General features: G+C 46.5%; 1 protein-coding gene across 2 annotated transcripts in view; it reads left to right on the forward strand.

Moving 5' to 3' along the window:
• Positions 1-4,506: 4,506 nt before the first annotated feature.
• Positions 4,507-25,144, forward strand: part of GUF1 (GTP binding elongation factor GUF1) — a 29,608-nt gene continuing 8,970 nt past the window's right edge. Inside the window, exons 1-12 of one of the 2 annotated variants that reach the window (XM_077301845.1) lie at positions 4,507-4,658; positions 7,242-7,647; positions 10,879-10,990; positions 12,584-12,732; positions 13,252-13,332; positions 14,922-14,999; positions 16,483-16,566; positions 17,945-18,009; positions 19,673-19,876; positions 22,123-22,262; positions 23,992-24,115; positions 24,539-24,671. In XM_077301845.1, the coding sequence (XP_077157960.1) occupies positions 7,498-7,647; positions 10,879-10,990; positions 12,584-12,732; positions 13,252-13,332; positions 14,922-14,999; positions 16,483-16,566; positions 17,945-18,009; positions 19,673-19,876; positions 22,123-22,262; positions 23,992-24,115; positions 24,539-24,671 (1,320 nt within the window). In that variant the 5' untranslated portion in view covers positions 4,507-4,658; positions 7,242-7,497. Of the gene's footprint in view, positions 4,659-7,241; positions 7,648-10,878; positions 10,991-12,583; positions 12,733-13,251; positions 13,333-14,921; positions 15,000-16,482; positions 16,567-17,944; positions 18,010-19,672; positions 19,877-22,122; positions 22,263-23,991; positions 24,116-24,538; positions 24,672-25,144 lie in introns of those variants that run through there. The other variant, XM_077301846.1, reaches the window with a different exon arrangement.

Raw genomic sequence — 25,144 nt, forward strand, 5'->3', positions numbered from 1 at the left:
CAGAAAAGTTGAATACTGAATTGCATTTGAAAATTATCTCAGTAGCATAGTGGCAAGCCAAGCTACATTTGCTGGATGTCAGGCTTATGCAACCTCCCCTCTGCCCCCCCCCAAATGGGAACCATGAGATCTGACATACAGATCGATCCATCCGTTTCATTTGTATACCACGCTCCCTTGCAGCCCAGGGCAGTTTACAGCAAGAATTCACAGTACAGTACAAAGACATTGAACTCAAACATGTGTTAACCTTACAGACCTTATAACTTTATAAACATTTAAGCATTAACTATATAACTGTATAATATCATTGTTCCTAGATGGGGTGGCCGGACCTGGGGTGGCCTTGTGCCGTGTGTGATGGGCATATCTGGTGGTGAGGAGGGGATTCTGGGGGGCCCTCGTCAATGGTATTTCATTGGCCTCAACCAAAAACTTGGCAGAAGAGCTCTATTTTGCAGGTCCTGCAGAACGGTGCTAGCTCCGGTAGGGCCCAGATCTCTTCTGGGAGCTCATTCCACCAAGTGCCTTTTCACTCCTGGCCCCGACCTGGTGGAATGAGCTTCCGGGAGAGCTGAGGGCTCTGATGGAGTTATCATAGTCTCCTGAAACCCTGGTTGAGAAAGCCTGCTGTAGTGGTGAAGAGTGGCAATTTCTAATCGTGGCAAGCCAGGTTTGATTCCCCACTCCTTTACATGCAGACAGCTGGGTGACCTTGGGCTAGTCATAGCCCTGGTAATCTTGTTCCCACAGTGCTGTCCTGTCAGAGCTCTCAGTACTACCTACCAGTTTGGTGTAGAGCCAGTTTGGTGTAGTGGTTAGGAGTTCGGACTTCTAATCTGGCATGCTGGGATCTGCGCTCCCCCATGTGCAACCAGCTGGGTGACCTTGGGCTCGCCACAGCACTGATAAAACTGTTCTGATCGGGCAGTGATATCAGGGCTCTCTCAGCCTCACACACCCCACAGGGTGTCTGTTGTGGGGAGAGGAAAGGGAAGGCGACTGTAAGCCGCTTTGAGCCTCCTTCGGGTAGGGAAAAGCGGCATATAAGAACCAACTCTTCTTCTTCTTCTACCTCACAGATTGTCTGTTGTCGGGAGAGGAAGGGAAGGCAGTTGTAAGTCACTTTGAGATTCCATCAGGTAGTTAAATGGAGGATGTAACAAACCAGCTCTTCTTAGAATCATACAGTTGGAAGGGACGTCATGGGTCATCTAGTCCAACCCCCTGCACTATACAGGACACTCACATAGTTCCCCCCAACTCTAGGATCACTCACCCAAGGTGGACATGAGTCTCTGCTCCCTTTGCAGCAAGGTATCCTGGAGAGGGAAGGGGATCCATGAGACCCTTAGAGAAGCAGCAGATCTCTTGGAGACCCCAGAGCAAAGGTCTCTAGCAGCCTCCAAGTGACCCTGCCCTGCCATCTTACTTGTTTTTGGGATGCCTCTAAGCGTCAGATCCACAATCAATGAACCAGGTTCTTCCTCTTTGGACAGTCATTCAGCTTCTGCCCTTGAGAATGCCTTCATTATGGATGCCGGCGTTCAAACACTATAGTTTGCCTTCACCCTCAAACAAAATAAAATTACACCTGTTTGAAGAGGATGCTGATGATCTCCGCAGCGCGGAGTCAGGATATTGCCGAATGCACCTGCTAATAACACAGTGCCATTCTGGCAGAACAAATGTTTATTTTATTCTATTTTGCATTTGATACAGTATAGAGCCATTTAATTTTAGCCTGTACTCCATCTGCATCTGGTTACGTTCGTGGGTAATTGTGCTGGTGCTTAACATTAGTGATGTATGTCAAATGCGGCTTCTTCCAATGAGGATGCAGTCCAACTGGAAGGAAAACGCTACATTCAAGTGTCTTCTGGAAACGAGAATCTCAGCATCCCATCGAATTGAGCACCTGCCCTCGTCTGTTAAGTGGTAGTTATAGGACTGCGATGGCAGCAGAGTCTTTGCTGATTGTCAATAATGTATAGAATGACTTCAGCTCTCAGTAACGGAGGCTGTTTTCAATATTCCATCAAGTGTATAACGTGAAACACCTGCCTGGCAAAAGATCTCAGAGACCAAATCAATGCGTATTTGCATTATTGCGGCATGGAGCCAGATAGCTTCTCTTAAGGGCATTAGATCACTTGTCTACCTTTTAGAATATTCGGCAAATGTCTAATACGGGAACCGGCATGGTGTCGTGGTTAAGAGCAGTGGACTCTAGAACCAGGTTTGACTCTCCACTTCTCCCCATGCAGCTGGCTGGTGACCTTGGGCCAGTGCCAGTTCTCTTTGTCCTTGCAGAGCAGTTCTCTTAGAGCTCTCTCAGCACCACCTCCCCCACAGGGTGGCTGTTGTGGGGAGAAGAAAGGAAAGGTGTTTGTAAGTTGCTTTAGGACTCCTTCAGGCAGTAAAAAGCAGGGTATAAAAAACTCAGCTCTTTTTCTCCTTTTCACAGGTTTAACATGGGAACAGTCTCCCTCGTGAGATGGTTGATTCTCCATTGCTGGAGGTTTTCCAGTATCGATTGCGTACCCTGTTCTCAGGAATACTACAGTAGCACTTCCTGCATTGGCAAGGGTTGGACTAGATTACCCTGATGGTCCCTTCCAACCCTGAGATTAAATCAGCCCTTCCCAACTTTACCATTGAGAAAACCCTGAAAGCTTCAAGCTTCGAGAAACCCCAGAAATGTCATGGTTACCCTTCCAGAGCCATCAAGAAACCCCAGGCTTTTATGAAACCCTGGGCAAGAAACCCTGGATTAAATCAATCAATCTATAACACGATAATTCTAAACTCCTGCTCTTTGCCTGAAGCTCATGCAGAAAAGTTAATTCTTGAACCGAACTTTATGGGTCTTAAAGGTGCCACTTGGCTGAAACTTTGTTCTGCTGCTTCAGCCCCCTGAATCGATCTGTTATGGGACATTAAAGGCTAGTGGTTTATTCCAGAGAAAATAGAGAAGATTAATACAGTGTATACTGGCATAAGCATTTGTTTGCTTGAGTCCCTTTCTTCAGAGGCAGTGAAGTTCCAGACCCTGAATTGCTAAGTAACACTGGGTAGTCCTGAGAAGTCTTGAGAACATGAATTTTAAATGCTGTAAAATATATTTTAAGTGTCACAAGAAACCTTATTTCTCCTGCAACCAATTAACATGGCTGCTCCTCTGGGTTAAATGAAGAATGAACTTCCATGGAGACTTACCCTGGGCCCATTCAGCAAACATTGGATCATGAACTTTCAGTGTACTTTTGCAGCTGGGTTTTCTTGCGTGGAACAGGAAAATCTGCTTCTAAAGTGCACTGAAAGTGCATGATCTAATCTGTGTTGAAAGAGCCCAGGTCCAGAAAGAGCTACAAGACTAATTTTACCCCCAGGCAACAGACTGTTCCTGTGTTCCAATAGTTTTTGCTGTGTATGCAGAAGGCCTCAGGGTCAATCTCCAGTTACAAGTATCAGGTTGCAGATAACGTGAAAGATCCTAGAGCTCCTGCCAGTCAGAGTAGACAATACTGACTTACATAGACTGATAGCACAGGGGGAAATAATTTCTAAAATGATGTTCTATGGTGTCTCTAATGTACCCCAGTGGGTGGTTGTTACTATTTTGCAGTTCTATTGTTTGTTTAATGAGCATTCCGGGTTGTTCCAGCTTTTACCAACCCGTTTGTTGAATGCCTGTTCCAGAGGCATTTTGACCTGGAAAGGGCGAGTAAAAGTGCAAGAATTCAAGAGTCTTCATTTCTAAACGATTGTTCTCAAGTGTCTGTTATTTATCCCAATGTTTTTCGGCAGTACCATTTTTTGTTTAATGCCTCTTCTGGGCTGTTCCAGTTTTAACCCTGTCCTATGGGTACTATGGGTACATTCCTATGGATTTAGAAAGGAATAACTGTTTATGATTGTAGAGGTCTGGCTCTCTAGAAGGCAAGCTTCATGCATGTTCAGATGGTATGTGGGGTCTGTAGTTAACAGAGAGAGAAAAAGAGAATATAGTCCTGTATTGTTTACACATTGCTGTAGGTGAAAAGGAACAAATGGGATACCATGGCAATATGGTCCATCGCGAACAACGGGAAGCGTGAAAGGTTTGAAACGGCTCATTCATTCATTCATTCATTCATTCATTCATTCATTCATTCATTCATTCATTCATTCATTCATTCATTCTGTCCTTTCTCGCCACAATTATAATCACATAACATCAGAGCAATCCTGCAGCGCACTCCTCTTATTCTTCCGCAGATGACAGCTTTTGGGGCGCCTTGCAGCGTTCTCAGCAGCCCTGCAGTCCAGGCTCCCCACGCGGGGCGGCCAAGCTGTGGCTCTCCAGATACAGTTCCCACGAGGCCCTGCCAGGCCGTGTCCAGGGGCGCCCGGAGAGCCGCGGTCTTGCCAGCAAGGGGTGGAGGGGGGGGGGGTTCAACTCGCGCGTCAAATGGCTGCAGGGGAAGGCGCGCTGCAAATAATCTTCGGATCTTGCAAATAATCCTGCAGCACTTGCACTAGCTGCAAAAGCCTCCGACGCTCGGGCTTCTCTCGCCGGAAGGGCGGACCGGCTGTGCGAGGAGGACCCGAGTGCGTCCCTGTTTCTCTCCCCTTCCGCTTCCTCTTCCCCGGCGCAGCTGGTGGCTCGGGGCACGGTGGGTGAGCGCCGGACTGGCCCGCCGGCCCTGCCTCCTGCTGGGCTCCCGGCAGGGATCCCGGGCGGCGCGTCCTCTGCTGGGGGGAGCCAGCCGCGGTCCCTCTTAGGGGTCACGAGGGTGGCCAGCTCTGGGTTGGGGAAGACCTGGAGACTTTGGGGTTGGAGCCGGGAGTGGTCGGGATTGGGGTGGGGAGGGACCTCAGGGGAGTCTGATGCTATGGAGTCCGCCCTCTGAAGCTGCCATGGTCTGCAGCGGGACTGAGCTCTGCCGCCTGGAGATGAGCTCTAAAACCCGGGGATCCCCAGGTCCCTCCTGGGGACTGGCATCCCTGAGCCTTCCAGGGTCTCGGGCAAAGACAGGTCTTTCACGTCACCGATTGCCAGATCCTTTTAGCCGGAGATGTTGGGACTCGAACCTGTGACCTTCTCAGGGTTGCCAGCCCTGGGTTGGGAACTTGCTGGAGACTTTGGGGTAGAGCCAGGAGTAGGTGGGATTTGGGGTGGGGAGAGACCTCAGTGGAGTATAATGCTATGGAGTCCACCCTCCAAAGCAGTCATTTTCTCCAAGGGAAGTGGGAACTGGCATCCCTGGTTTGTTTCCTTGAGCGATGAGCTTGTTCTCTGCAACATGCAGGTAATTCTAGGACCAGTTTGGTGTAGCGGTTAAGAGCGGTGGCCTCTAATCTGGGCAGCTGGGTTTGATTCCCCTCTCCTCTGCGAGCAGCCAACTAGGTGACCTTGGGCTAGTCACAGTTCCTAGAGGTCTCAGCCCCGCCTTACCAAACAGGGTGTCTGTGGGGAGAGGAAAGGAAGGTGATTGTAAGGGTTAGAGTTAGCACGCTGTGGGTACTAATCTGTTGGTCACCTGGCCCTGGGGAAATTTACCTGGCTTCAACCTAGGAGAGGGCCTTTTTGGCACTGGCCTTGCCATGGTGGACTGAGGGCCCTGCGGGAGCTCTTATATTTCCGCAGCACCTGCAAGACGGAGTTCTTCTGGTTGAGGCCAGGGTGTGGAGGATCAGAGCGGCCCCTCCAGGCCAGGCAAATTCATTCATCTGTCTACCTGGATTGTCAGCTCCCCCCTAGTTTCCCCCCGAAGCACAGAGGGTGGCAATTGGATTGGGGGGGGGGGGGGGGTTATTTTGCTGCAGTGTTGTTGTTAATCTTTTTAATTTTTAAGTTTGTATTGCGGAGTTCTATTGTATGCAACCCTCCATGAGACGGCTCTGCTGGTATTGGTGGGCAATAAATTTAATAATAATAATAATATAATAAGCTGCTTTGAGACCTGGTCAGTGAAAAGCAGGGTATAAAAACCAACTTCTCCTCTTCCTCGTCTTCATGAGTAGCCCTGTTAGTTTGTAGTAGTGAAATAAAACAGGAGCCTGCAGGTGCATTATAGACTAACAAAGCTTATTCCTGCATGAGTTGTTGTATGAGAAAGGGGTAAAGCATCTGGGGACTTCTCAATTTAGAAAAAAAAAGATGACAGGAGGAGTAGGGTTGCCAAGCTCCAGGTGGTGGCTGGAGATCTCCAGGCAACAGAGATCAGTTCCCCTGCAGAAAATGGCTGCCTTGGAAGGTGGTCTCTATGGCGTTATACCCCACTGAGTTTTCCCCTCCCCTAGCCCTGCCTTCCTTAAGCTCCACCCCAAAGTCTCCAGGTATATTCCAACCCAGAACTGGCAAGGGGGGAAGCATGTCAGAAGTGTATACAATTACAGGTGGGAAGGAGAAAGTGCCCTTGAGAGGCCTTTCTTTCTCCCCTGTTACTAAAGCCAATGGCCACTCACTGGAAGGGGATGGGCAAGGGATTCAGGACGGACAAAAATAAACTGTTCTTTCCACCAGCATGACATTCAATTGTGGCATTCAATTGTGCATGTAGTGAAGGCCAAGAGCACAGATGACTAGACCGATTCCTGGAGGACAGACTAATGGGAACCTCCTCCAGCACAGGCAGTCTACCTGGGAGGCGGCACCAGCAGAAGGCATTATATTCTGTTCGTTGCCCAGGGCAACTGGTCCGAGGGTGCTGGAGCTACTGCTCTGACTACTGCTCTGGTACAGCAGGGCTGTTATGCTTTTTTGTGAGTCAGCGCTCCCTGCCTCAGAAGCAGGAAAGGTTCATCCAGGGGCAGATGTCTTTATACTCTGATCCGCAGCCTGTCCCCCCCACCACTACCTCGGTGCTGCCTGCGGTTCGGAATAGAAATGCTTCTGCCTAATGGACTGTAGGTCTGATGAAATCAGCTCTGACTCAGGAAAACTTACTTGGCAAGATATGTTTAAAAAGTTGCCACTGGACTCCTGTTTTATTTGACCGCACAAGTTGCTTAGGGTTTGGAGCAGGGGTAGTCAAACTGCGGCCCTCCAGATGTCAATGGACTACAATTCCCATGAGCCCCTGCTGGCAGGGGCTCATGGGAATTGTAGTCAGTGGACATCTGGAGGGCCACAGTTTGACTACCACGAAGGAAGTGATTCCCGCCTGATTTGGGCTGAAGCAGGGAATGAAGCACGAGTTTTGAGAACAGGTCACGTAGATTCCTGAAAAATTAAGCTTTTTTTGCTTTCACAGGGTGAGGTCAAGCAGTACGTTCTGCGAGGAGTCGTATGCTTGCGTCCCGAGGCTCTTGGACCGCTCTGCCAACTTGCCTCTAAGGAACCGCTTGGCTCCGTCTTTTGGAAACATGTTTCAGTTAAGGACTCCTGTGGCCGGCTATATCAACGAGTGCTCCTTATGCTGAGCTGGTGGCTGAATCTCTGCACGGTTGCGCAAGCGTTGTGTGCCGTGCCACTGCCTGAATTGTAGTTCATGCTGCCGTCCTGCCGTCATGTTCCTGCCTACAGAAAGGACATGGTGTCTATTTGTCAGGCTCAAGAGGTCGTGCCGTGCAAGTTTTTTTTCGTATCGTTCTATGCGGACAGAGAAACCTGCACCGTTTCCTGCCTTCCTCAGGCAATATAGTTCCAAGGCCGTCAAGGTAAGAGAAATATGCACCCTGGATGCATTAAAAAGAGATTAAACAGACTCAGAAGGGAGAAGAGGTAATTACAATAAGCAGGGAAAACCCCGTGCAGGCTAAACAATGGGAAACATGATGAAAAACATAAATAGCACTCTTGGTGAGTTCAAAAGAGACGGCTTCAAAGTAGTGGTCTTTTTAGTGGATATTCTTTAATAGCAATACCCTTGAATGTTGTTGCAAATAAAAATCCACATAAACACTGAAATAACAACAACAAAAAAACACGGAAGATGATTTCAAGTTATTTGTTATTTCAGTCTTTAAACCACACAGGTCATAAAAAACGTTAGCTACAATGTGAAGCCTATTTTCTTCATAGGTTACAGATTGTGTCTCCCAAAGGTTTGAATTCAGAGTGGGATTTTTCTTGTTATTTAGAATTTGCAGTAAAGCCCGAGGTGCAAAAACAGAACAAGCTCAAGAAAACTGATGCTGGTAATGGCTGCCCCTCTGTGCAACACAGACAGACTGAGAAACATGTCCCTTGCCTCAGCCAGTCCCGTTAGAGGCATCTTTCACAGCATGCCTGCAGGGAAGATGTGAGGATACAGAATCCTGAGCAAGAGCCACAATTGGCCCTGAGCGGGGGATATACCACCAACAGGAAAAAGGCTGGTTTCGTCAGTGGTTGCTGGGCATATCCCTTGGACTGCAGGGTATGTTGGTTAACTGGTGAGCCATCCTTGATTACAAGTTCCCTTTTAGGTGGTGTGGTATGCTCTGGGTCCATCCATAAGTGAGCATATTTCTTTAACATGTATAAGGCAATATTACATTCAGCCCCATAGAACAGATCAGTAATTTGGTGAACTCTCAGAGCAGAATCTGTGAGAAGTTCGATGAAGGCTGGGAGCTACTATAAAATGCCCTTGACTCTTGTAGGCCTCTTGGTAAGGTAGCCTTCCTTTGTTGGTTCTAGCTATGAAGGTACCTTGATGTGGATTTTGATCTGCAACAACATTCAAGAATATTGTGATTAAAGAGTATCCATTTAAAAGACCGCTGCTTTGAAGTCATCTCTGTTGAAATCACCAAGAGTGCTGTTTGTATGTATTTTTATCACATTTCTCACGTTTTAGCCTACAAGGGGCTTTTGCTGTTTATTAAAAAGAGATTAGACAAATTTATGGTGGGTAAGTCAACATACCCACATTCAGAGGAAGTGAACCTCTGAAGCCCTAACACAAATGACCTGTGCTAGCGTGATCTCATCAGATCTTGGCTGCTTAGCAGGGTCAGCCCTGGTTGGTGCTGGGATGGGAGACCACCAAGGAAGTCTGGGGTCCCTGTGCACAGAGGCAAGCAGTGGCAAATCACAACTTCTTGTCTTCAAAGGCCTGTAGGGCCACCATAGGCCAGCTGTGACTTGATGGCACTTTCCCCACCAAACCTTGGAAACCCAGTACCAGGAGGCAACTCTGGGGAAGGTCTTGGCCTCTGTGCCCTCTTTGCTGGCCCACCAGGGCACCTGATTGGCTGCTGGGTGAAGCAGGATGCTGGACGAGATGGACCACAGATCTGACTATGCAGGACTCTCTGTGTGTTAATTTCCAAACTGCTGAGGGCTTTTCGTTTTGAGAATGTAGCTATTATTAGTAGAGCAATTGAATTTTTCTTAGCAAGATGATGGGTTTGATTCAGTGGGTTGTCTTCGGAATGAGATTAGATCAAGAATTAGAAACTGGTTCTCTGCTGTTGCTTCCCAGTCACTATATGGTTTATAATCCACCTGGAGCTATTTTTCCCTCTCGGCTCCTTTTTTTACATTGTGTCAGAGAATGAAAGGTTCACCGTAGCATCACGATACTTTGTGTGTTTATTTTGAAGGAACTCTCGTGGATTTTGAGTAAGGCAGCCTGAAATGCATCAGTTGGATTGCTATTCATTTGCAGCCTGTCAATATAACGCTGACAGATTTTGTTAGGCTAGAACAGAACAGAGATGGGAAGGAAACATATATCCCGAGCTGACTTAAAATGTCTATGTTTCCCCTCTGGAACACAAACAACAGCCTTGCTGGAACAAATCATGGGTCTGTCAGGGTATTCAGAAGTACGCTTCCTTTGAACCCAAAGGATTGTTCTGTCTACTCCTGAACTGTTTATCCTCGTACTGCGTTTTTTCCATTCCCAGGTAGAGAGCTTTTGAACCGTTTGAATCAGTTTTCATGGTGATGATGCCAGTGATAGAACCTGGGACTTCATACCCCACTGAGCCAGGGCCCTTCCCTTTCTGTGTGCCTGTGTTGGTAGCCTTTCTGTGTAGCCTGCACGGCTATCAGCCGTGTACATCCAATGAAGGTGGAACAGTCAGAATGTTGGACGAGGGTCTGAGTTCAAATCCCCACTCAGCCAGGAAGCTCACCAGATGACCGTGGCCCAATAACCCTCTCTTTGTCTAGCCTACCTAACAGAGGACAAGACTGAAAGGGGAGAATCATGTATGCTGTCCAGAGTTCCTTGCTGCAGTGTAAAGGGCCAAGATAGATAGGGAGTTTTCATTCAATGGAGGGAGAACTTCTGTTGAAGAGAGTCATCAGAATAAAGAAACCTGGGTTGGATAGCCCAGCCATGCCCGATACTGTAAGACCTCGCAAGCTTAGCAGGGCTGACTGTGGCTAGTATTTAGATGGGAGACCTCCAGGGATTTGGGCGGTAGTTCCTCCAAGGAACACCAGGGGTCATGACACAGAGGCAGGCATTGGCCAACCACCTCCCAATGTCCCCTTGCCTGGTTGCTAGACAATTCACATCCTCTGGCTACACTACAAAAGCGTTACAATAAATAAAAACATTGGAATAAAGACAGAAAGGCTTCAGACTTTGAAGACATTTTCTTTCCGATTTGTAGAAAGAACATACAAAATATACAGTCTAATACTGGATGTGATTTTCTCAGTTGACTTTACATTCGAGACATAGCATTGCAGGCTAAGAACCAGACCGTGAAAAGATACACTGTTGGAATAGTGAACTTTTGTGATGTTCCAGCTCTCCCCTTTGGCTGACAGGAGAAGTGCAACTTAACCATTATAGATGCATTTAATAACTTGGAGCTGCAAACATAAATCTTTGGTTTTTGTGTTTCATGAATGCATTTACAAAGCAGCGTTAATTTTTTATGGGTGATTTTTGTCTCTACTTTCGTTAATGACTGTCCACCTCTTTCCCCCTGTCTGTGCTGTAGGATGTTGTGGATATGGGCCAGTTTCCTGCAGAGAACATTAGAAATTTCAGCATAATTGCTCATGTGGACCATGGCAAAAGTACTTTAGCAGACAGGCTGCTGGAAATCACAGGTGAGATGAGTTGGACATACTGTTTTTCACATCTCTTTGCTTCACTTGCACTTATGTTATCTCAGAGCTCTTTCTGTTTATTTATTTATTGATACCCCTCCCCCCCGTGGGGACCTAAGCTGTCCTATACCTGTGTCCTCCCTTCCTCCACTTTATCTGTGCAGCAACAGCCCTGTGCAGTAGGTTAGACTATGACTAGCCCAAAGTCTCCTAGAGAGTTACTGTGGCAGAATCTGTAGGTTCTCCAGATTTGTGCCTGCCATGCTGGCCCATCACTGCGGCCATGCCAATAAAGCTGTATAGTTCATGTGCTGACTTCCTATTGTGTATCTCATGCTGCAGTATTATTGAGCTGCTCTCAAATATTTGAGTGTATGTTTGACTGTATGTTTGGGCCACCAGCCTCCTGGTGGGACTTGGAATTTTCAGCTCATCTCCAGCTCATTTCCAGACTAAATAGATTAGTTTTGCTCAAAGAAAATGAAGAAGAGTTGGTTCTTATATGCTGCTTTTCTCTCCCCGAAGGAGTCTCAAAGCAGCTTACATTCGCCTTTCCCTTCCTCTCCCCACAACAGACACCCTTTGAGAGAGGTGAGGCTGAGAGAGCCCTGATATTACTGCTCGGTCAGAACAGCTTTATCAGTGCCATGGGGAGCCCAAGGTCACCCAGTTGGCTGCATGTGGGGGAGCGGGGAATAAAACCCAACTCACCAGATTAGAAGTCTGCCCTCCTAACCACTACACCAAGCTGGCTTCGGAGAGTGGACTCTATGGCTTAGGATCCTGCAGCTGTCCTTCTCCTCCTCCAGCTCCACCCCCAAATTAACAGGAGCTTTTGAACCCGGACATGGCGACTCTACTCCCCATCCCCTGCTGGCAGCCCTAATGTTTGCCTGGATGAAAAATGCAAGGTTTGCTTAGAGACCATTTGGTTGATTGTGGTGCTAAAGGAGTTGTTTTTCATTTTAAAAACTGTATGCCACATTTTGAGCATTGAAAAAGGGGTGTTTTCAGAAACACAAGAGTTCCCTTTCCATTTAAGTGGCTTAAGGCAGGGGTAGTCAACCTGTGGTCCTCCAGATGTCCATGGACTACAATTCCCATGAGCTCCTGCTGGAAGTCCATCTGGAGGAACATCTGGAGGACCACAGGTTGACTACCCCTGCCTTAAGGTACTGCTGGGGCTAAGTTGGTGACCAAAAGCTTCTCCATTCAAATTTAGAGTTAGCTTTTAGAAATGTAGCCCAGTATACTAATAATCAGCCATCCGGGACCCCTCCTCTCCCCTCCCAGCCCATGATCGGCCATTTTGGGAGGGAGGGTGGACTGACATGATCATATTTGGTCATATCGCCTGTTAAATATTTAACAAATTTCAAATATATATATTAAAAAGTTAACTCCTGCCCATTTGGGGAACCCTCCCGGGGCAGTCAGGAAATCCCAGGCTTGCATGAAACCCTGAGAAATATTGAGAAAGCCTTCCATCGAGTCAGAGGGCCTTTACATCTGTTTGGTTTTGTTTTTCCAGCTTCCCTCTCTCTTCTCACTTAAAGTGTTATATTAGTTGCTGAGATCCATTCTCCTCTCTAGGAGCAATCGCCAAAACTGACCAAAATAAGCAAGTGCTGGACAAGCTACAAGTGGAGCGGGAAAGGGGAATCACGGTCAAAGCTCAGACGGCCTCGCTCTTTTATAACCAGGACGGAACAAATTACCTTCTAAATCTCATCGACACGCCTGTGAGTTCCTCATCCGTGTTGCTTCAATGACAGGAGACGGCCCTATCCTTGTGCCACTGAACAGGGGGCGAGGGCTCTGACCTTCCAGTTTGGATTTGCTTTTGGGTGCCCTCATCCGGTGCGTTAGCAGTGGGCCAGCATCATGCAGGTGTGGAGTTTAGCCCATGCTCCACAATAGGGCTGCCATCTCCAGGATGGGGAAAACCTGGAGGCTTTGGGGGTGGAGCCTGCAGAGGGCTGCTGGGGCGAATTGCCTAGTTGGGAGAATTCAGTCCAAATGCCCTCTTGCAGTAGAGTTACCTGGTCTTGAATGGGCGGTCCTTACAGTCACTATGGGACTACTTCCTGGGTTTGTCTGAAACGCTTCTCGCTCCACTGATGGGGCAGAAACCTGGGATTGGCACTCTCCTTTGAACAGATGCCATGAAAGTGGGTTCCACCTTAAGGACCCCTGTGTTAAACTGTGCTTTTGAAATCAGTGCGTCATGAGTTTTTCAGATTTTTAAAAAATGTGCGCAGGGCCACGTAGATTTCAGCTACGAAGTGTCACGATCGCTGTCTGCGTGTCAAGGCGTCTTGCTCGTCATTGATGCAAACGAGGTAGGCGTCTTCGGTCGTTTCCTTTGCAGCATACTTGGAGGAAGCGGGGTCATCGGTGGGCTTGGGTCTTGGAGCAGCAGGGAGCTTTCCTTTGGCTACTGCAGGAAGGCATAACTGGCTCAGGGTAAGATCGACTTGTCATTCCTGATAACTAGAGTTACAAAAGAAGGCTCAGTTTGGTGTGTGCTGCAGGCATTTCATTGTGACTCAGTTTTTAATGAGATTATGTTCTCATAGAATCACAGAATTGGAAGGGGCCGTACAGGCCGTCTAGTCTGTTCCCCCTGCTCAATGCAGGATCAGCCTAAAGCATCCATGAAAACAATCTGTTCAGCTTCTGCTTAAAGACCCCCAATTAAGGGGAGTCATTTCCACTGCTGAACTACTCTAACTGTGAATTTCCCTTCCCTGATATCTAGCCAGTACCCTTCGACATGCAGTTTAAACCCATCTACACATAGTTTGAACCCAAACCACTCCTTGCCGTCCTCCAAGTGACCACCTTTCAAATACTTCTTAAAGAGAGCTATCATGTCCCCTCTCAACCTCCTCTTCTCCAGGCTGAACATTCCCAAGTCCCTCAACCTTCCCTCATACACTTTGTTCTCCCAGCCCTGGATTATCTTTGTTGCTCTCTTCTGGACCCTCCCAATTTTGTCTATGAGAGGCTGGCCTTGTCCTGCTGGACATTGGGTTGAATCCTGTAGCTTCCTTCTGCCAAGTCTGAAAAGAGCATTTCTCCATTGGAGGGAGGTTCCCCTCCCAACCCCAATCTAAACATGGGTGGGCAGCAGTAGGATCCAACCTGATGCATCTAGCAGAGTTTGAGGGTCTTAGCAGTGCAGTCCAAGGCTGAGCTGCTGCCGTTTAAATCCATTGATTTCAATTATGTTAGGATGGACTTCCTTTGCATGGGCTTGAACAGTCCGTCCCTTGAGAAGTTTCAGGATCGTGACTTTGCTGGGAGTCGCTGACATCCACGCACAGTAAGGTGCTGTGATCCAAAACAGCTGCAGTGTGTGTAATTAAACTTCAGGGCCTCTGAATCAAGAGTTTGCTGTCTAGTGTGTTGCATTCAGACTGTGGGCACGTAAGACTATGACAGCTGAGAAATGGCACTAAAATGCATAATGCTTTTTCCGGATCGTTTTGTACACAATAACAGCTCAGTTAACGTGTCGGAGTCCAACATCGTTGCTCAAGGCCGCATTGGTGGAATTGCAGTTTTGCAGAACTGAATTTTTATTTTTTGCTGGGGGGAAATGATATTTATTTCTCATCCTCCAGTTGCCCTCATTTTATAACTATGAAGTGCCAGACCTCTGGGCAGCTGCAGGCCAGTTTTTGAGATTAATGCCCCACAGCCCAGTGGTTCCCCACCAGCGTTACTTGATGGACAATATCTAGATGTTAAGATTTTCCATGCCATTCCGGAGTGCTCGGTTGTCCTTTTAAGAGGACAGAGTTATGTCAAGTCTTGTTACATTAACTAGGCTCTTTTTGTTCTCTGTTTTCCATTTGCCTGGAACTGCATTTTGAAATAAATATGCCCAGAAGCTTGAGATGTTGAATATTTGATGTTTTCCTAGGGTATTCAAGCTCAAACAGTGGCGAATTTCTACCTTGCTTTCGAAGCGCAACTGTCGGTCGTCCCTGTTATAAACAAGGTAATGCTTACGATATTTCATATGATATTCATAAGCTCTTACGTACGGCATCCTGGCGCAAATTCTTATGCCAGGAAGTCTGCGTCTCATGCCTTGAGGCCTGAGGTTTCTCTTGGTAAAGAAATACCCAAATAAACGGCCTAGTTTATTGGGTTGATGAACAAGAAGCTTCCTAGTTTTGACGGGAAGTTGTTACTGAGAGGCGCAAATAGAAAATACCCCCCGTTCTATATTGACTTGCCCTTCCCATGCCCTTTTTCTAAACACTTTTACTTCCTGGTGCATACATATAGAAGAACCTTTCCATTGGCCGTCTGTAATGCCCTTCTGACAGCAGAAATGGCAGAACGGTAGTAAACCATACCAGCTCTTCATTGCTTATGGAAGTATGATACAAATCAGGGAGAGTCATTATTTCATGTGATTATGATATTTTTGTCAGAATCTGCAAGATCCATACGGTGCCTGATTCAACAGCATATATGAAGACTATGGTGGGTCCCAGAGGATCGGCGGATCTCTTAATAGTGGCTAAATCAGGACCCTCGCTCCCAGTGAGAGAGAGCTCTTGGCCCCTAGTTGGACAGAGGGAGAGGGTGGGGGGCTAGAACTCTGTATCGCCATCTTTTAATGTTTATTATTAAAGTTTAATGTTTTAAGGGGGTTTTATGGGGTTATACTGAGTTTTATTGTTTTCATTGGAAACTGCCGTAAGTTTGACTGGAGAGTGGCAGTATATAAATATGAAAATAAATAAATATCCTGTAGGGGGCATCCTAGGAGAGGTGTATTTAGCATAGTTAGGCTAGGAACTTCCTGGTATTTTTCAAATAGTCGCCTCCTGTGTCCTGGTTGGTTCATTTGGAGACTTCCTGCTCCTGCCTCCTGAAGAACAGTTAGCGGGTTTGTCTGTCAGGACTCTCTCCTCTCTCTCTCTACAGAGTTGTTTCTTTTCTCAATAAAACTATAGTGTTCTTTTAGGCAGTGAGTGCTGCATGCCTCCTTTGCATATTTAAACTTTTCCAACAGAACTGCCCTGTGTTACCTAGGCGGAGAGAAAACATACCCTCCCTTGGATAAGGAATTGAGAGGAAACATCTGAGAGCCAAAGGGTAATCCTTAATTTAAATGGCTCATTACAAAAGTTAATCATCCAAATCGCAAAGTGGCCTCTTTTTATAAGGGAGAAAAAGAACTCTTAAAATCAGTGGATGGCCTTTTTGGCTAATAAGAATTAGGAACAGGAAACAGGAAAAGAGATGGCCTGTTCTTGACTGTAGAAGGGAGTTTGGCTTATGTATGAAGATTAGAGACATTTTCTAAATTGCTAATAAAACCTGGGGAGGAACTTAAATGAATTTTTTTTTTCAAATTGTTAGCATGTGCGTGGCTGTCTGGTCATTTTGGTGACAACTTCGAAACTCACTTCCCAATGTATGTTGTCCTGGCAGTCAAACTAATTAACAGGAAGGTTATTTTGCAGATTGATCTAAAGAATGCCGATCCTGAGCGGGTTGAAAAACAAATTGAAAAGATATTTGATATCCCCAAAGAAGACTGCATTAGAGTAAGATGTTCTCTCTCTCTCTCCTTTTTTTTAAGCTCATAGAGTTGGAGGAGAAGGCTGTTGTATGTGGGAACTTTATAGGCTATATTTATAACAACAAAGGGTGTAAGATTCTACCAGGTTTTCCGATGGGACAGAAAAGATGGTAGAGGGATGATCTTTCTCATCTCCCTTCCTCCTTGCACCCTGGTTCTGTGCATGGCTGGTTGTCCACCCGATCCCCAGCACAGCCTTTTGAGTGATCTGAAAGAGAAGAAGAAAAACTAGTTTTTTGTATCCTGCTTTTTAGTGCCTGGAGGAGTCTCAAAGCGGCTCACAATCACCTGTCCTTCCCGTAGCAGAGACCCTGTGAGGCAGGTGAGGCTGAGAGAGCTCTGAGGGAACTGTGACTGGCCCAAGGTCACCCAGCAGACCTTGTGTGTCAAAGTGGCCAACAATCCTGTCCCCCCCCCCCCACTGGTGATGTAGGTGAGGCTGAGAGAGCTCTGAGGGAACCGTGACGGTCTGCATGTGGAGTAGGAGTGGGGAATCAAACCCACTTCTCCAGATTAGAGACTGCTGCTCTTAAGGCTTACAGCAAGCCGGCTCTCTCCTCCTCCCTCTTGTGTCTGCAGAAATACTGCTGGAGTCCCTCCCAGATATTTTTAGTCCCATGTCCTAAGCCGAGCAAGGCTGATCAGTTCCATGCACAAACGAGTCCTTCATCCAGAGTGCATTGCTAGAGGTACTGAGTAGAAACTCTGGCCCCACGAGCACCTGAGGCTGACGTTTGCTAGATTGCAGAGGTCTGCAAATCCCCTAACAAGTCATTGACATGACCATCTTTGGCCTGGGTTGTCGGGACTGAGTCTGAGCACATGTCTCTAAGAAAACCAAGGAAAGGAATCCATCTGGCTAATATACATACTGGGATTTTTGCATAAAGTAGCAGGCTTGGATATGTGTGTAGTATCCAGTATTTATTCTGCAGGTGCTTAAGTGTTATGTGAACTTCAATGCACACTATTCTATATTGTGTTTTTAGTACAGATTCTCTCTGATTTGAGGAGCATGCGAGTTTGGGTGGCATCCTGTTTTCTGTTTAGTGTTAAGAATATCCCATTCCTTCCCACCCTCTGTAATTCTCAATGATGGGGCATGACCTGTTCAATTTAGTATTCATACGAAGATTTTTGAAAAGGAATTGGATGCCTTGGAGGAGAGGAATTCCAGAGCATCTTTAAGGTGCTAACAGAATTCGTGGCAGGGGATGAGCTTTCTGCTCGCCTCTTTAGAGAGATGCCTAAATTGAAGCAAAATGTAGAGATGTGGCCTTTGTACTTCACTAGCGTTCTCTCGAAAGAGTGTCGGCTTTCATTCTTAACTTACTGTTTTTAAGATTTCTGCTAAACTCGGAACAAACGTTGAAAGAGTACTTCAGGCGGTTATTGAAAGGATCCCCCCGTAAGTTTTGTTTTCTTGGATATTTTATGCTCTTGGGAAATTCCTTGCTGTATGTCCAGTTTTCTACTTCAAGCTGGTTGTATGTTGTTGTCTGAAGTCTATAATATCCTTCATTTCATTTCATTTCCCCTTTCCTATTCTTTCCTATTCTTTCCTATTATTCTTTCCTATTATTCTTTCCTATTCTTTCCTATTCTTTTCCTTCCCTTCCCTTTCTAATTCTCCTTAATTTGTGAAGTATTCTTTTTTTTTTAAAGAGGGTTTTTTTTTTTGGGGGGGGGGTAACATAAATGGGAGCAGCACAGTCATCCAACCATATTTTTCTCCTGCCCCCTCCCTTCAAGGAGCCCAGGGCGCCTACAGGACTCTCCCTTCCCATTTTAGCCCAACAACTCTGTAAGGCAGGTTCGGCTAGAGAATGCAACTGGCCCACGATTATCCAGTGGGCTTTGGGGTTGAGTGGGGATTTGAACATGGGCCTTCCTGATCTAGGCTCTAATTACTAGGCCAGACTGGCACTCGTTTCACAGTATTCAACAAACCTGTATGGTAAGCTTCACATTAAGAGAGGCGGCTTCTCATCTGGCGAGCCGGGATTCATTCCCCACTCCTCTTCCACTTGCTGCTGGCTTGGTGATCTTGGGCTTGCTACAGCTCTATAATGCTGTTCTCACAGAGCGGTCCTGTCAGAGCTCTCTCAGCCCCACCTACCTCTCAGGGTATCTGTCCTGCGGAAAGGAAGGGAAGGCGATTGTAAGCCACTTTGAGACTCCTTCTGGTAGAGAAAAGCAGGCTATAAAACCAACTCTTCTTTATTTTTTAAACTATTATTTTTTTCTCTTTAGTGTGGGATTTATATTCTGCCCTGGGTTTGAAAATTCAGGGCGGATTACATGCTGTTTTACAATAGCAAATCTCTGTAAATTTTCAAGATTAATAAAAGTTACAAACCATTCTATAATTCCTTAAAGCCCCCGACGTATGTGACCGGGTCTCCCCCTCCCTCATACCATTCTGACTACCAGCCATTTTCAACCATCCACACCAAATTCGGTGCTCTGAGGTACGGATCGGGATCTGTTTTTTTCAGTCCGCTGGATATTGCCATCTTTTTGTGGGTGTGATCTGCTTTTAAGTGGTTTTAACCACATGTTTTATTGGTTATTATTATGTGATTCTTCTTTTTTGTAAACCGCCACGAGCCAGTTCTCTGAGAGCGTGAGGTATAGAAGTTTAAACATTAATTAATTAATTGACTGATTGATTAAATAAATTGAGGTTATGCATATTAAAACAAATACATTTTCAAATATTAAAATTGACTGGGTGCTGTTTGTGTGCAGAGGGGGACACTCAACTAGAATGGTGGGGTCGGGCTGAGAGTCCAGTGGTTGCTCGTGTCATGTCTGGCAACATCCATAGGCCTGGAAAACTAGCTCTGTCCTAAAAGCCCTGCAGGTTGAATATGGGCTCTCCGTTGGGTCCCAGTCAGGATCCATCCTGGATCAGTTGTCATTTCCGGAAAAGCCTAACGGGTAGCCCTGCACAGAGCTGTGTAGTCTTGGGATCCCTAAAAATGTGAGCCCTTTGAATATACATCAGATGCTGAATCGAGGATGCTGAGATTTGTTCCCCTGAGATATGCGCTCTGCCTTTGCAACAGGCCCACCGTTAGCGCTCGTGATCCGCTGAAGGCTCTGGTGTTCGATTCCACCTTCGATCCTTACCGAGGGGTCATCGCTAACATAGCGCTGTTTGGCGGGGAGGTCCACAAGGGTCATAAGATAACATCCGCTTACACCAAGAAGACGTACGAAGTCAACCAAATCGGGATTCTGACGCCCAGCGAGCAACCAACACCTAAACTGTAAGGTTAATTATTTTGTTCCTTTTTTCAAGAAAAGAAAAGGGCTGCGTGGGGCTCCTGGAGATGTCTCGCTCTCTTCCTTTGCCGACACTTCAGAGTCCCATCCAAAGTGGCTCATCTGCCGTGGCTGCAGTTTGCCAGGGCTGTTTTGTTCAAGTGTTACTCCCACAGTTGTGGGTGGTGGTGGGGATGGTGGGGATGGTGGTGGGAAGGACGTTACATAAAACTAAGAATGCCAACTTGGGGATCTCCCAGAATTAGGGTTCATTTCCAGACTACAAAGATCATTTCCCTTGGGGGAGATGGCAGGTTTGGAGGGAGGTCTCTTTTTATTTATTTTTCAAATATATTCTGCCCTTCCCCAAAGGTTCAGGGTACAACCTGGATCGGGTCACCCTAAATTCCTTTCCCCCCCCTCCAATTCCCTCCAGGTGGCCAGGGGGGACCTGGCAGTACTACACAAAACAGGCCCATGGCAGCCAAAATTCTCTTTGCCTGCCCTGAAGCAGCACATTAACTACCAAAGTTCCAAAGGGTCAGTAAGACCTTCTTCCTCCAGGCGTACGGGTGGGGCTGACGCAAGCACATAGTAACATCAGAACTGATCTCTCTCCTCTCCTCTCCACCTGCCCCCATCACTGGAGTTGAGGCGCTCAGAACCAAAACTCCACTTAGGAATTCTATTCAGAGACATGGTCGGAGCATTTTATACATTTAATAGAAGAAATTACATTTTAATCGTGTGTTGTTTTTAAAACCATGCATGTATGAGTTTTTACCTGCTGTTAGCCTCTCCGAGACTGTTGCCAGAGAGAGGCAGTCTGCCAGTCGAATCAGTAAATAATTAACCCCACAAAGCTGTGCGAAAAACAACCCACCTCTTCAGTGATCGCTCCATGAGGGGGAACCAGGCTTTGGGCTGACGAGATCCAAGGCTTGTTGATTCCAGGTCTTGCTGAACACCTTGGATCCTAGCCAATTAACACTGAGTACTATCTTTTAGGAACCTTATTTAAAACCACTCTGATTATTTTTGGGCAGAACGAAGAAACAAGATCCAGAAAACAATGATCCAGAAAAAGGTGGCAGAGGGCAGCCGTGGGGGTCTGTCTGCGGTAGAAGGCCTCGATGGGCGTCTAGTAGCATCTTATGCACCATTAAAATTTTGGGGATATGAGTGCTTGAGAGTCAGAGCTGGCAAAAGGAGCTTTGACTCTTGAAAGTTTATGCCCCCAAATTTTGTTGGCCTCTAAAGTGCTGCTGGAGTGAAAGACAGAAAACATTAGAAGGTGTAAATGGGATCGCAACTAAAAAGCGTAGCATTTCATCCCTTCTCCTACCTAGTTTGCATTCAAAGTGGAGAAGTGCAATTAAAAACATTCTTAGCAAGACTTTGCAGGAAAGGGCATCTCCGCAGAATCCAGATCTGAGACATTTGGAAGCGTTAGGGTGTGACTGGTTTACGGAAACACTACTGTTACCCGCCACGAGCCTGTAGGGAGTGGCGGGAAATAAATCGAATAATAATAATAATAATAATAATAATAATAATAATAATAACAACAACAACAACAACACGAGCCTCACATAACAATATTAAATTAATTGTAAACAGCTCTGAGTGCCTCCAAAAATCATTGTTGTAAACGCTGCTGTTTTGATCTGGGGTTTGTTCTGGGTTTCAAGCCGCTGATTCATAAATTATTCCTCCCAAGGCTAAGAACTGTTAATTTGGCTAGAACAGTGAGTTGCAAAAAATGCACATTTGCAAATGGACACAAAAAAACTGCAAGCCAACGCTCAGGCATGCCCTGCCGAAATATCCCAAACAACAGTTCAGAGTTGAAATCTCCAACAGGTCTCCCTTCAGACGATGCCTTTCCTTTGACACGAAGGGCAAACGGAACAGGGCAGCGCTGAGCCCCATGGGTAGAACTGAGCAATTTGCACCTGAATCGCGTTTCTGCACCTGGGGTAGTGTTAGTGCTCTGAGTCCTTGCCTGTTATCAGAAATGTTTCAGCCAGTAATATTATGCTATTCTTTGACTTATCTGGTGGTGTGGGGGGAGGGAGGGGGGGAGTAGCAATTTCATTTTAAAAAATCATTTCAGGGAACAAAGGGGCCAAGGCGCTGGCACTGCAGACCTGATGCAAGAGATTAGCATGATGAGATTCCTAATTAAGGGGCGAGAGACTTGCTCTTCCCCCTATTCTCTGTCTTTCCCCATGATGCCAATTTCATTTAGATACGCGGGCCAGGTGGGCTATCTGATTGCCGGAATGAAAGAGACGGCAGAAGCCCAAATCGGAGACACTCTGTTCTCCCATAAGCAACCAGTTGAGCCGTTGCCTGGGTTCAAGTCAGCGAAGCCCATGGTCTTTGCAGGTGAGGGGCACATTATGCCTTCAAAGGTGGGGAAGCGGGAGAATGGGGGGGGGGCTCAGATCCGGGCTGGGTGGTCAAGAGGATCAGCAGACCGGGCTTGCTGCTTTGGGGAATAAGATCTCGCCTCTTTGGAGTGCTGAGTTTGTATCTTGTCTGAACAGTCTGCTTGCTGCTGGGATCCTGTATACTGTGGGCAGCCCACTGCCAGTGCCTTGAACAAGCCACTGTTCTTGTGCTTAAGTGGCCATACGGTCCTGGATCCCAGTCAGCAATCCTGAGTTTGATCCAAAAGACATTTTTCCCCCCAGCCAGAACAGGACTTCCATTGGTAGAGGAGGGGAGAGCAGATTTTGCTGATTTACCTTCTTCAGATATCCACTTTACCCCCATCACCATGGTGTGGGGCGAAGGTAGGGGTGGGGGAGTCAGTGCGATGCCCAGGAAATGTGAGTTGGGAAAGTCCTACTTTGCTGGTCTTCATCTGTTGGTGGAGCTTTGGATTCAACCTTGTGAAATGGTGTGAATCTGCCCAAATTAGCTTGTAGGCAAAACCAGTTGCTTAACTAGGTCACAAAGTGGTGTTTAAATAGCACATCGGCTATATTTTGCTGGACTGGAGTTGTGCAGAAGCTAAAAGGGTCTATCAGTAATGAAGGGCTTTATTTTTGAAGGAGCTGCTGTTTTTCAAGAGACCTGTCCCTGCATGTAGCAAATGAAAGAATATTCTCCTAATCGACATTTTGTATTAATCACAGATTTCTGCACATTTCCCTAAATATCCCTAAAGCATATTTTTTGCTATTTATAATCATTCAGATAAAGTAATACTGGATAGCAGAATTAATTTTTAAAAAATATGTTTTCCTTGCCTGGATGATTTGTTAAAACATTCCAGCCAATAAAGAAGAAATAAGGTTAAGTCTTCTATATGCAAACAGAGACCAAACACGCCGCTTAAAATGTGCTGTCTTTTTCATGGGCTAAATAAAAGATCAGTCCAGTGGCCCCTTAGGACATTGACAAAATTTATTCCAGCATAATCTTTCACAAGTCAGAGCTCATTTAATCAGATGCATAGAAGTATACATCCATTGGATTGATGCTTTTTGCATTCAAAACAGAAAGGCATATTGGGGTGGGGGGGGGGGGGCAGATGTTACCAAGCGACCCCGGTTTGAGATAAAAACAAGTCCAAAGAGTAATCAGGTCACTCAGAGTATGTGGCAGCCACCCTAACTCTTGTTAGACAGGCAAAGTAGAATTAACATAAAATTCAATACAAGATAAAACACTCATAGTAGATAAGGATTCTCAGATTTTGAGCTTGTTAATGAATCCTATTTCAGCAAGTTCACATTGGATTCTTCTTTGGAATATCCTTTGTCAGAGAACAAAGGGATCCAGACTGGTATAGTATCCGGAATTTCATACGAGGATCTGAGAAACCCAGTTTTGGACCATCACCCTGCTGTGGAATCTTGTGAGTGACCTTGGGCCAGTCACCACATTCATTCAGTAAATAAAATAATAAGAACTCCTAGGTCAGCGGCAGAATGGCTTGGAAGCAGATGCTACCCCACTGACTTCTGAGTGATGTTATTTTCATGTCAGACACCTGGGCTGCCATGTAGGGGGAAAAAACACAAGGTTGTCAAAAAGTGGCTTGCAGGATCTCTTAAAAGTCCATGCATGAGGATACTGATTAACTTCATTCTTTGTTTATTGGCAGGAATGTACCCGGTAGACCAGTCGGAATATGGAAACCTGAAAAGTGCTATAGAAAAACTGACCCTTAATGATTCCAGTGTTACCGTCCACCGTGATAGTAGCCTTGCCTTGGGTGCCGGATGGAGGTGAGCCTCATAGCATTCAGACAGCTGCTTTGGGATATGGTCATCATCAATTCAGAGCTGGGGGGGGAGCATCTCATGATACCTTTTGGCTGGGAAGTGTAACATGCCTTGAGAGCCAGCATGATGTGGTGGCTAAAGAGCAGCGGCCTCTAATATGGCGAAGCGGCTTTGATTCCCCACTCCTCCACATGCAGCTGGCTGGGTGACCTTAGGCCAGGCAGTTCTCGCAGAGCAATTCTGTCACAGCTCTCTGAGCCCCACCTCCCTCACTTCATAAGCCACTTCAGGACTCCTTTTGGGTAACGAACAGCAGGGCATAAAAAAACCCAGCTCTGTTTCTTGTTGGCCTAGCGAGATAAATAATCTCTTTAACCATGCAGGTTGATACCTTGAAATTGTACAGTGGAAGCATTCTGTTTGCAGGTTGGGTTTCCTTGGCCTCTTGCATATGGAAGTTTTTAATCAACGTTTGGAGCAAGAATACAACACATCCGTCATCCTGACAGCACCCACGGTTCCCTATAAGGCAGTTCTCTCATCAGCACAATTGATAAAGGTAATGCAGGGGCGGGTTTTTTTTTTTTAAAGAAAGCTAAAGACACGCAAGGGCAGGATGATCGGATGAAATGAGGCTAGTGCTGTAGTCAGATCTGAGCACTGACTCGTGAATGCTTCTTTCCTGAAACTCCACTTGGCCAACAAGAGGGTTCACATCTAACTGTTTTTACTGCAGAGCAACAAGGCTAGTTTTGTAGCTAAAGGGTCTGCAGAAGGTATGCTTGGTTCAGCACAGCAGCACAGCCTGCTTTGCACAGTACACTGGGCTAGTCGTGAAATGCACAAGCTTGAGGGACAACGAAGTGTAGTGGTTAAGAGTGGAGGCCTCTGATCTGGAGATCCGGGTTTGATTCCCTGCTCCTCCACATGCAGCCAGCTGGGTGACCTTGGGCCAGAGTTCTCTCAGCCTCGCCCACCTCACAGGGGGTCTGTTGTGGGGGGAGGAAGGTGCTTTGAGACACATGAGGCCTG

Source organism: Paroedura picta, chromosome 10 (genome assembly GCF_049243985.1).
Source record: "Paroedura picta isolate Pp20150507F chromosome 10, Ppicta_v3.0, whole genome shotgun sequence".
Classification (NCBI taxonomy): Eukaryota; Metazoa; Chordata; class Lepidosauria; order Squamata; family Gekkonidae; genus Paroedura; species Paroedura picta.